General features: G+C 52.5%; 1 protein-coding gene across 1 annotated transcript in view; it reads left to right on the top strand.

The window, feature by feature from the left end:
• The window catches only part of PDLIM4 (PDZ and LIM domain 4), a 54492-nt gene extending 49011 nt beyond the window's left edge, over positions 1–5481 (top strand). The window contains exons 6-7 of the mRNA XM_075164532.1: positions 1560–1680; positions 2656–5481. Of these exons, the coding sequence (XP_075020633.1) occupies positions 1560–1680; positions 2656–2860 (326 nt within the window). The 3' untranslated portion in view covers positions 2861–5481. The remainder of the gene's footprint in view (positions 1–1559; positions 1681–2655) is intronic.
• The last annotated feature ends 6751 nt before the right edge of the window (positions 5482–12232 follow it).

Below are 12232 nucleotides of genomic sequence, written 5' to 3'. Positions count from 1 at the left end.
CGTACCGAGGCTCTCAACATCTCCAAACACTATATTATATCTCGGGAAAGCGTGGTTTGGTGGGAAATTAATTCTTTTGGTTTTATTCACTTGGCTGGGACGGTTGGCAGCATTGGTCTCTGGATCGGAGCCACGGCTGGAGATGGGGTCTGCTGTGCGAGGGTGCCTGGGTGCCTGCGCATCCCCAGGGTGACGCCGGGGGGATAGGGTCAGGCGTGCTCCCTCCTCCCCAGCCGAGCCCAGGACAGCAGGCGCTCCGGAGACATACCGGACGGGGACGGGGGTCTTTCTGTGGAAGGAAGCTCTGCCGAGCAATGTCCTTCAACACGCGTGAACCTGCACAGGATCAGTGAGCGACCACTGTGATGATGCACCGCTTCCAGGTCCTAACAATTCACTTTAGGAAAGGCAGAGATGTTCCTGGGGCCGTGGTGGGCACTTCAGAGCAAGATCCAAGTGGATGTTTCCAAAACCAGTACAGCGTGTACGGACACCTGGGTCAGAAAGTGCCTGGGCCCCTGCTGAGACCTCCTGGGCATCGTGGGCTTTAAGCACACATTTAAGATTGACCATGCGCTGAAATACCCTGGAAGCTCAGGGAGCGTAGGCAGCCCAAACGCTGAAGAATGGCTTGTTCATCCAAGAGCATTTCTGCTTCTTTTCCAAACTCTTATCAGCTGATGGAGTAAAACATATTGTCCTTTTTCATGAGCTTTTCCTTTCTATAACCTTAGGCCGTCACGAAGGAACCACAGATCAATATATACCCAAAAGACCAGTCCGTTGTGAGCCATGAAAAACCATGCAGTAAATACTGGAGGCTTTTAAGTGTCCCAGTGGTTGGCAACAAGCATGTTTGCGTTGTCCGAAGCGCGAGGGCAGATGATAGATGACCTGAAGGGAGGGGGGCTGCAACACTGAAAACTTTGCCATGATATTGTTCATACACACAAAGTTTTCATTGTTTCCTTTCCTGTTGTTGGACCTTTATGAAAGGAGGCTTGGTGCCCCAGAAGACTTTATCTTCTATCACAATGTTTTATTTTAGATTATTTGAGATTAAATGAGAGTTCTAGGAAGAAAAATGCATGTAATTCTGATATTGTTTGTTTTCATTTGCCTAATCGTCCAAAAGGCTTCATCTTTGTCTCCTTGCCTGATGGTGGATCTACCAAGTGCATCTGAAATGTTGGTGTAATAGAACCTCTTCTTTCTGGAGCTTTTCTGAGATTTTTGCTATTTATATTTCTTAACTTACTAAATGGTATTGCAGCCAAATTCATCTCTCATTTCTAGAATAAGGCTGCTTTGCCTTTTGACAAGGTACATATACTGAGCTGGTGCTATCACAACACGTGGATAGTCATCTGCTGATGCAGCCAAGGGCTTCTGCTACCATCCGTGCTTCATTAGGACGAGCAGTTGCAAGTTCTGCTGTGTCAGGCAGAGACCCATCTGACTCCTTAAGAAAAAAAAAGAAGGAAGGAAAAAAAGGAAAAATAAAAAAAAGCCCCAAGAGGACAATTCTTCAATCTGTGTCTGTTTAAAATTCTTGGCAGGTGAAAAACTCGACAAACTGAGCAACCCCCGAAACATCAAGTCCCCGGTGTCAAAGCTCGGTGGTGCCATGTCCGGGCTGCAGATGCTCCCCGAGTGCACCCGCTGCGGGAACGGGATCGTGTGAGTGTCACATCTTGCCGGAGCCTCCGGTTCGGTGGGGATGGTAACGCAGGGACGTGGCTGGGTCGGGTCCTACCAGACGTGCGGGTTAGAATTTATAGCGGAATACCTTGCTTTCATAGCAGAATACCTTGAATCCCTTTCTGGTTTTTGCTAACCATACATAAACCTGGAATTGAGGAATGTGGTTTGGATTACCCCTTTTAAGGGAATCTTGCAGCAAAACGGGGATGATTCATGGGATGGTTTCTGCCCTGCTTATCATAGTAACTGCCTGGGGACTATGAATAGCACCGGCGGTGCTGGCACCCTTTCACTGCCTTATGCAGGGGGAAACGCTTCGAGGGTCAAGTAGAAGAGGTCTGCGGATTATTTTTGTTTGTTTGTTGAAGAGTTACTCTCCGACGGATGGATGTTGGTTCTGATTTCAGAGAATATAGGTGTTTTTCTGCTTGTTTGTTTTTCTGCTTAATTGTAATTTATGTTCTGTTGTAATTTATGTTCTGCTCAAGCCACATTTGCTGGCTGAGAGTCTGCTCTGCAAATGCCCGTAACCACGTTCTTGCTGGTGCTGTGAGCTGAGGGTCTCTGCTCCAAAAGCCGTGGTGCCTGCACGTGCGCAGCCCCGGCCCTGCCAGCGGCGCTGGGAGGGTGCTGGCTCCCCGTGCTCAGATCCAGGCTGAGCGCAGGTATTCGAGAGCCTGCTTTGCATCGAGCCGCGGAGCGGTGCTGCAGGGGGCTGTGGACAAACGGGAACGGAGCATCCCTTCCCGCAGAAGCATGCGGAGCCGCGCCTGGATCGGGGTGGCAGCTTTGGGTGGGCTGAGATGTTGGGATGGGAAACCACGATAACACCCTTACGTGCCCCTGCATGCCGCTTTCCTTCACTTACTCCGTTTTACTCGAGGCAGCAGGAAAAGCTGTTTATGCTCATTGTTTCTCCATCTCACCCGAGCTCTCCCCATCTCTCACCAGGGGCACGATCGTCAAAGCTCGCGACAAGCTCTACCACCCCGAGTGCTTCATGTGCGACGATTGTGGCCTCAACCTGAAGCAGAGAGGGTATTTCTTCATCGAAGAGCAGCTGTACTGCGAGACGCACGCGAAGGAGAGGGTTAAGCCCCCCGAGGGATATGACGTGGTGGCTGTTTATCCAAACGCTAAAGTTGAACTTGTCTAAACCCAGGCTGTGCTCTGGAGAGGTCGGGCGGCCGCGCGCCCACCCACGTCCTCCCCGCCGGCTGCGCAATGTGGCTGTAATCAACCCCGATTACCAAAGCCCAAGTTAAAATGCCTTTTCCTAGATAAAACCGTTTACACTTGGGATCTCCAGGGGATGGTGTTGAAAGCATACGAACAGGTTTTTCCCTTCTTTTTGACACTCTGCTTTTTGGGTTGCTGTGTTGGGTTATTAGTCTGTGCCATAACCTTATCCGAGATCTGTGTAAATATTGATTAATTCTCTACTCTCTTTCATATAAAACCAGTATTCCTTTTTTTTTTTTTTTTTGCTTCCCTCTTCTGAAAAAGCCAGGAAGATGTTTTAAAAGCTCAAAGAAAATAAGGCACTTTAACAAAAGAAGCTGACTCCTATATCTTGCCCTTAATCTCTTGCCCTCCGGCTGCCCCGGTGATTAAAAACCGACCCCCTGAGGAGTCTGGGACGCGGTACCAGTGGGTCGGGGTCCCCAGCTCAGCCCCATCCCAGCAGATGTGCCGAGGAAGCGCGGTCTCTTAAAACAATTATTGCTGGTAAATTCCCTGGATCAGGGCTCTGCAGTTTGAGGCTGACACGGACCGATCCAAGTTCCCCGAGAGATCTCCACACTGTGTGTGTGACGAGGCTTTTTTCTTCCTTCTTTCACTCCTAATTCAGTTGTTCTCTGTCATCTAATCCCCCGAGCAGCACCTTTAAAGGACACTGAAATAGCCCGGAGCCCACCTCAGCTATTCCCACCTCCCGCGCTCCTGCCCCACGACTGTCCTTGCTTTGGCCCTTCTGACCCTTCCCCAGCTTTTGCTATATTTTTGTAGTCCTTTTACTTCTAGATCCCCAGACTGGCGCCATCTGGGCCTGCCCCACAGCGGGGGGGTGGCGATGAAATCCCTCCAGGCACTGAGGAAGTAACTGGCGCGGGGGCAAGCCCAGCTGTGAGCCCCAAGTCCAGAGGCAGCGGGTTCGGATTTATACCCGTACCCCAAGGCTGCGCTTTTAGCCAGGTCCATTGTCCACTTTATTTGACGGATAAATATTTTTGAGGATCTTGGGATGTTGCTTTGTTGGAGAAATGTGTTTTTTTCACGTTAGTGTTTGGAGGAGAGAGAGTTTAGTCACCCAGCTGCTGGATGCCACCGCCCATGGTGGTCGGAGCCGTGTGTTTGGTGCCACGAGGTTACTTCTGCTTTGCGACAGCCTCCTTCCTCCTCCTCTCTTGAGAGAGGGAGGATGTGGGGAAGAAAAAGAAATGTCTGTGCTTGCTTCCCTTCTGTGGAAAAGGAAAATAAGAGATGGGGAGATGGCCAAAGCACTCCTTCCCTTCTGGCTCTCTATAACAGGGGTCTGAGAAATCTGGGACTCGAGCATTACCCAGCTGGGGTCGGGCATGCAATTTCTTCCTATAGGTTCTGCACCCCAGAGGGAAGAAGGATTTTAGGATGTATAGGGCCACATTTAGACCTTTTTGTGTGGTGCCTTACAGGGATTTAAGCAGCTCCTGCCTTGTGCCCGGCAGCCTCTGGCAGGGCTGGGCTGCCCAAGCGTGCATCCCGGCTGGGTACCACCTCGCAGCCGGAGGGATGCTGGCCCTGCGCGTTCCTCCTAGCAGCAGAATATCCACCTCCCCCTCCTTCTGCCATCAGGATTTTTAATTATTAAAGTACAAGAAACACGTGGAAAATATTATCACATCGCTGAGCCTTGTTTTTCTTGTATTTGCATAGCCTTGGTCAGTAGGTTGGACCATCTGAAGGGAAATACTTGGGACAACTGTAAATGATGAACAGACTAACAATAACGAGGTGGGAAGTGTAACTGCTGCTTGTTTGCAGGCCTCTGCTTGGAACTTGTTAGTTTGCCATTGTCGGAAACATTTGTTCTGAATTCCTCCATTAACCTCGCGCGTTGCTGGGCTGAGCTCCGGTGCCTGTAGCTTGAAAGTTCAGGCGTCACCCCAACCCAGGACTGAATCCAGCTCAGCTGAGCAATGGAAAACTCATGACACGAATGGCCCCAGGGGGCTTCTCCCATTTTCCGTGGCAGACGGTCACAGCTGCCAGCTGGGGCTGTATCTCACTCTCTGCAGCTCTTGTGCCCTGCGCAGCGGTTGTGTCCTGCGGGGATGCCAGGCGTCTTGCAGCCCTGGCACAGGGAACAGCTTTGAAATACATAAATTGTTTCATTGCTCTCATTCTGAACGCCTGACTGAGAGGGCGGCTGGAGGGGCATCCTTGGTCGTGTCACCGGGCTGCTGCACCAGTACAGCACTGGGCATGGGGCTTTTCTTTTAATTTGAAACCAAGTTCCCACAAATAAATTTTTCCACACGGTTGTCTCGTGATACCCTTTCTTAGGAGTAATCAACTCATTTGATCCCCCCGAGGAGCCTAAAGCTGGAGCTGCCTCACACAACCCCGTCCTGGGGTTCCTGGCTTGAGGCCACTTCATTCACGTTACCGGATTTGTAGGAGCCGCGAGTGAGCCCCCTGTGTCACTGGGTAATGCTATTTAACTCTGTAAAACGTGGGGAGGGAGCCGTTTGTATGAAATACAAAATAAAATTGTATTGTCGGTTTTATGTCTCACGTTACTTAGCTTGGCCTTTGCCTGGTCCCTGGCTGGGTCTCCCGTGGCAGTACCCGTATGCGTGGGGGTCCTCAGCATCCCGATAAGGAGGACACTGGATAAACTTTAAAAAGCATCTCGGAGACAGAGAGCTGCACTTCTCACAGCATTGTGCGTTGAGAGCCTTGTTTGAGGTTTGGTCTGTGGTTTTGGAGGGTGTGGGTTTGTTTTTTTAACTCCTGAGACTTTCCTGGGACCCTGAGTCCCATCGGGCGCAGAGATGGGAAGGGCCATTGTGTCTCTGCCTGTTACGTGAACACCCATGGGTGCCTGGCTGGTCTCCACCGGTGTGACCCAGCTCCTCCTGGGATGGTCCAGAGCTTTACTGCGTCTGCCCCTGCATAAGGCCAATGAATTAGGTTTATTAGCAGTGTTTAACTAGCCACGGTGCTGCCCCAAGGGTACCTTCTCCCACCTGCTGGCCCAGGCTCTCGCCAGACCAGGAGCCACAGCTCTGCGGGGCTGGGGATGTCACCTGCCCCGTCACTGTGGGAGGGTCCGGGCAGCACCCAGGCTGGAAAACACCCTTCTCCCCCAGGATGATGTGAACCATGGTACAGCCGTAAGCAAACAGGGCTCCTGAAAATGCCCCTGCACGGCACCGGCTGTGGCACTGCTCCGGCTTGTTCCCCTAAGCCAGCACTGGGAGCCCGGAGCTGCGACACTGGCACGGTGGGGGCAAAGCTGGTCCCAAAAGCCCCATCCCACCCCATCATTGACCCTCAAACCTCAGAAACCCGCTGGGCGGTAGGAGCGCAGGGGATCAGGAGGGTGAGGGCAGGCTTGCTGGGGCTTAGCAGCTGTAGGATAGAGGGGTGTTTGCTTATGTAGCTAAATCCCGATAGGTCTGGTTTTAATATTCGATTGGTTATTCGATTCATGGTATGTGGGAAGGTCAGAAGTAATGTGAGTTAAGTGCCTCCAACAGATATTTAATCTAAACGGTTTTATTTGGAAAGTGTTCGTATATGGAAATTGTTGCTTGTATGTACCTAAAAATATTTAAAAAGACAAAGCCTTTTTGAGGATCCACATGTGGTATGAAAAATTTTCATATAGTTTGGGTCCATGTAACTCCATGGCTAATTAGTGCACATATTCAAATAATTAAGATGCTTATGACTCTCTCCCCAGTTAGTGATTTTCCATTCACCCTTGAATGGATGCATATGTCGATGTGTTTATATGTTATAGCCACTGAGACCCCCGGCCCCTCTGCCCTGGGCACTGCTGCGGTGAGGCTCCAGTCCCACGGCTGAGCTCCACGGGGCGATCCCCGGGTGTGAGACCAAAGAGGGGGACACAGGGCACCCGGGCAGTGCTGGGGCCCCTCCGAGACCCCCCACTGTCCCCATGGCAGCCCTGGCCCACGCAGCAGCCGCCGTCTGACCTGCCCAACCCCGGGAGCCTCCTCCGGGCTCCTCGCTGCTTTGGAAAAAACGACACGTAAGATCAAACATGATGAAGGGCACCGTTTATTAACTAAATGAGGTGGGACCAGGGCCAAACTGATTCAAGTTATAATTGTTCCAACTTTTTCCATGTATCATCATTTAAGTTTCCTACTTAGCCGGGCATTATTTCTACCACCACACCCCCTTTCTTCTGCTGCTTTTGTTTGGAGTTGTTTAACTTTGCTTTTGTTACTGGATGGCTGCCCCAGGGACCTTAAAAAAATCTCAGCTGGTCCATTTGTATTAGGATAAAAGTCCTTGTGCCATAGGAGGGGAGGTAGAGGAAAAGAGGCTCTTTGGAAAAGTTCCTTCTCCTCCCTTTCTCATGGGTGAAAGAGGCTATTTTAATTACTTTAGGGGAAAAAATCTTCCCCACACGTATAATAAAACAGACGAAACTGCTCCTGACAGTAAGGGCGCTTATCTGCAAATTATTTTGCCTCTCTGTTTCTCCCCAGGAAAGCACAGGCTGCCAGGAGACACCCACAGAGCTCCCCCAGCCCGGGAGCAGCTTCTCTCACTGGGAAATTTAAATATTTTGAATTTTTACATAGTCCTAAAGCAGTTCCTTCGTGCAGGGAGAGCAGGTGGGGAGGGCCTGGGCTGCAGCCAGCGCTGCTGCTTTGGGCAGTTAATGTGCACAGGGTCGCTCTCTTGCTGTGCAAAGACGCTGCTCAAGCACGCTTCAGGCCTTTAGCTTTATTAATGAAAATAACTTTTTTTTTTTTGAAGAAACACCTTAGTTCTTCACTTCATAACCCTGCTGGGAGGCAAGTGGCGGATGTCTGTCCTCCTGGAGCTGCTTGACATAGAGCAAACACAAGCTGCTGGCACCATGGGGCAGCGGTGCTGGGGCTCACCCGAGGGACACTGAGCACCGTCATTGGAAAAGGCAGCTGGAGGGGACCTCAGGAGGCCACCCGATCCCTGCTCCTGTCCCCAGGCAGCACCAGCCACCCGCCTCACTCCCGGGAGGTGTCTAGTCCATCCTCAGGATGGAGACTCCCAGCTCCCCAGGCACCGTTCCAGGGTGTTTCCAAACATATGGGGGGGCGGTGTGCACGATGTGCAGAGGAATGTATGGGATGCATGGGGCAGATAGTGGTAAATGGGGGTGCCTGTGGATGCCTGAGGTGCATGGGGCTATATGGGATGTGTCGGGGTGCCTGGGAATGCATGGGGGTGCTGGTGTGCATAAGGACAGATGGGGGTGCATGGGGTATATGAGGTGCATAGGGGCAGATGGGGTGCCTGGGGTGCATAGGGGCAGATGGGGTTGCATGGGGAGCCTGGGGTGCAGAAGCATGGGGGTGGTGGGGTGCATAGGGGCAGATGGGGGTGCATGGGGTGCCTGGAGTGCAGAAGCATGGGGGTGGTGGGGTGCATAGGGGCAGATGGGGTGCCTGGGGTGCAGGGGCATGGGAGCAGGCGGAGCCCCAGCCCCGCCGCGCGCTGCGCCTGTCTCCTGCACCATCTAGTGATGGAAACCGAAATATCCAGCGGTTTCAGGCAGGATGGGAGAAGAACCTACGCTGTGAGGATTCCCGGCCTTGTGGGGTGGTTCCCGGGTGGGAACAGCCAAATCCGCCCGGAGGGCAGTGTTTCTGAGAAATCTCTGGCAAAGGCTGCTCCGGGAGAGGCGGTTTTAAGCCGCAGAGATGGGTTTGAGCCCGTCCCCTGGGCGCTTGCGTGCCATCAGACATCCCGTCCCTTCTCTGGCAAGATCCCTTGTCTTTCCTTGCTCTGATGCCTGCCTGCCTGCCCTGACCCACTGTGTCCTGACCCAAAGGCTGAAGGGCCAGGGAACAGGACGGGGTGGTGCTGCCCCAAGGCATGGGTGCTGCTGCTCGGTGCAGAGCTCTGCAGGAAGCCTCAATGCATCTGCTCCTGCTGCAGAGCTGCGGTGGAAGTGCATGCCGGTGCCCTGCTAGCTCGCAGGGCTGAAGTGGTGCATTTTACCTAACCGGAGTGACATTGCACCAGGTAAAATTACTTAAGTCCTTGGTGTGTGGTGGATGGTCTTGAGAAAGCTGACTCCACTTGAGCAGATGTGTTTTGGGGGGCTTATCCCAATCCTCATATGTGTGCTACAGGCACCCTGGTTCCATCTCTTTTACGGGATTCCTACCACAAACATGACTGCCTGAAAAATAATCATGGTGAGTGCTTGTCCACCCTGCCCTGCTTAAGAGGGGAAAAGTTCACACACCACTGCCAGGAACGGGGAAGTGATGGCCACAACTGCCCCTAAGAGCTCTAAGTCCCGTAAATTAATGTGGTTTCAAGTGAGCCTTGCACTGGGCCATCCTCAGTACTGCTCCGTGGGTAAATGCACTGCTGAGAGAGCAGCAAGGCTGAAATGAGTCAAGAGTCTTTTCAAGAGTTGCCAAAGATAATTTTTTCCCAGATGCCGTCAGTCCAGTGGGACATGGCCCTGATGGACACGATCACTGGCTCCAGCTGCTCCAGGGTGGATGGCAGGCAGGCGGGAGTGTAAGTCCAGGGCTTTGGGCAGAGCACAGCCATACCACGCTCTAGCTGGCTGGCACACGTGCTCCAGCACCTCGGCACAGAGCCCCTTGGACTCAGCAAATGACTTACAAAATGGATTTTGCTTTGCCCTGTCAACAAGCAAGCTTCCACATGATCCGAGTGCTACGCAAACAATATGGAGTTACAAAACTCTAAATTATCACGTGTTTTCTTAATTCCCAGCTCTCAAGATGGCTACTGGGAGGATGACACAATAGTCCCACCAAGGCAGAGGATCCCTTCAGAGGGGCCTTGCCCAAGCAGAAGAGAAAAAGTGGAGCTGCCATGGGCAGTAACCACCCCAACCCGGAGGAGACCAGGGGTTCTGCTGTGTGGCAGTGTCACACAGGGTGAGTGTGATGTGACCGCATGCGAGCAGGAGCCAGGCTGCTCCACAGGGCAGTTTGCAGCATCACAAGGGGCCCATCGGTGCCGCTTCCCTCCCCAGCCCCTGCCTGACTGGTTTAGGCAGATTTTAGAAAATGTTTGCTCAAGAACAAAATATTTGCACAAGAGGTGCTTTCTCAGCTATTCAAAGATTCGCTCCTTCTCCCCCCATGACGGCAGGCTCCTCAGCATCTGATTTCACTTTACAGGAATCTCCTCGACCTCGTTTCCCACACACTGTTCTTCGTCTAATAGCTTAAAGTGTGTTTTAGAAGGCTGCAGTGAAATGCACTGACCACTTTCAGAAGGGTCATTTGGGAGAACTAGGACTAGTCCTTCCTCTACAGTGAATTTGCTCTGTGATTGCCCAAGCCATTTACCAGCCGCTAATTCCATGTGGTTTTCAAAATCTCCGTGCCTGGGTTGAAGCATCGCTGATGCTGGATGATAAGTGGGGTTTGCAATCTGGGGAGCACCCGGCAAAGGCTGGCAGGAGAGTGGCATCGCTCTGGGCTAAAATGATTGTACGCAGTAGCCAGTGGTGCTGTGGCAGAGCTGGCTGGAACACAAGGTATTTCTATAACTACTACTAATTTATGTAGATTCACAATATAAGAGAAAACCCCATGGTGTTTTCATGTTGAACACGTGAAATTTATAATACATTAAGGACTCATCTGCAAACCAGATAACCCTGAGTATGTCATACATGTCTACTGCTTACTTTTGATACACTAAATTTGCAGTCTAACCACAGTTATTTATGAGCACTGCAAATTATTCCTCTGTAAACAATTACCGTTGACTGAATAATTATTAAGATTGCATTAGCATTGATGCTTAAGACAATACACTCCCAATTCCTTATCTCCTCATGGGAGCAGGCATGCACTTGCCTGTCTTTACTGTGGTTCTTGCACAGCCCCAAGGCAGGGCAGGGCAGGCTGACGGCTGCTGCCTGCTGCTGCCTGCGAGCTCCTGATCTGCCCGAATCGGCCTCCACCCCGGCTCCTGCTCCGCTCTTATCACTGGGGACAGCTTTGGCTGTGTGGTGGCTCAGGCCTGGCATCGAGACACCACCTTCAGCCTCTCTCCAAGCAGGAGGTATCTAAATCTTCCCCATTTACTGCACGGCATGGGCTCTCCATCCCTTATCCCGAGTAGCAGCAGATCTCTGCTTGGCCCGGATAAATGCTGCCATCTGCTTCTCCTCCCCAGGCACTGCCGCAGCGATGGCTCCCCGGTCTGTGCCTCCACCTTCCCATGCACCCACGTAACCCTCAGATCATCTCTGCTGGAGAGATGCTTCCCCGGCCTGCCCTCACCCACCGCCGGCGCAGGCATCCTCAGCTCTGCGCAGCCAAACTGCCCCATTCCCGAGCACCCTGCCGTACACCTCCAGTGAGCTGTATCATTCAAGCAATTCAAGCGCTGTGCGTATTTTAAACACCACCGTGTTTCTGAGTGCCCCATCTTTCAGAAGATGACAGTGTTGCTCAGTTTTCTGAAATGGCTTTACCAGCTATCTACATATCTTACTCCAGGCAAAGCCAAGAGTCACGTGTAAAGCAATAATAGTTAACAGATAGGAAAGTGGAATACAAAAAGCTCCTCTCCCGAGGCCAGAGCTGCTACAGGCTCCTATAGAGCAGACGCTGCTGACCTTGTCTGCTGCGTAAACACCCCTGGGAAAAAATACTGCACTGCAGATAATGACAGATTTTCAGCGGCTGTGACCACATTTGATTTTTGAAGCTGTGTCTGATGCTTATTTTTCCCCGTGCCAGCGTGTAGGAGGGGCTTGCATCACTGCTGCCTCCAGCTCTGCCTGCGTTTCACGGGATGCTGCTGCTGGGGAGCTCCGGGGAGAGACATCCCGCTGCCCCCCGGGCTGTGCTCCCACCGGCCACCGCAGCCCCCCAGCTCATGGCTTGATCGATAACTGTTCCAGTTTCCTATCTATTATCGCGACTCTCGGCTTTGCCCAGCTCTCGCAGAGCGCGTTGTGCCATGGTATTCGTCCATCTTGCAGCATCATTACAGCGGGAAGCCCGGTCTGGGGTCCAGAAGGGGCTGGTTTCAGGGCTCCGGGGAGGGCTCGGGGCGGCGGGGCCGTCGCGTTGCTCCCAGGCAACCCCAGCAGCTGCCGGGACAGCCCGCCCCATCCCAACCCCCATGACGGCCGGGCGCGGATGCCGAGCTGCCGGTACCGGCGCAGCCCTGCCCGCCCCCGTGATGGCCGCGGGTCCCCGAGCCTGCCGCCGGGAGCGACTTGAAATAAATCTGTGTGAAATATTCTCGGTGCAAAAACGGAAAACGCCTCCTTGGAAAGCTCGGA

Source organism: Calonectris borealis, chromosome 15, assembly GCF_964195595.1.
Source record: "Calonectris borealis chromosome 15, bCalBor7.hap1.2, whole genome shotgun sequence".
Taxonomy (NCBI): Eukaryota; Metazoa; Chordata; class Aves; order Procellariiformes; family Procellariidae; genus Calonectris; species Calonectris borealis.
This window is presented reverse-complemented; position numbering and strand designations above follow the sequence as displayed.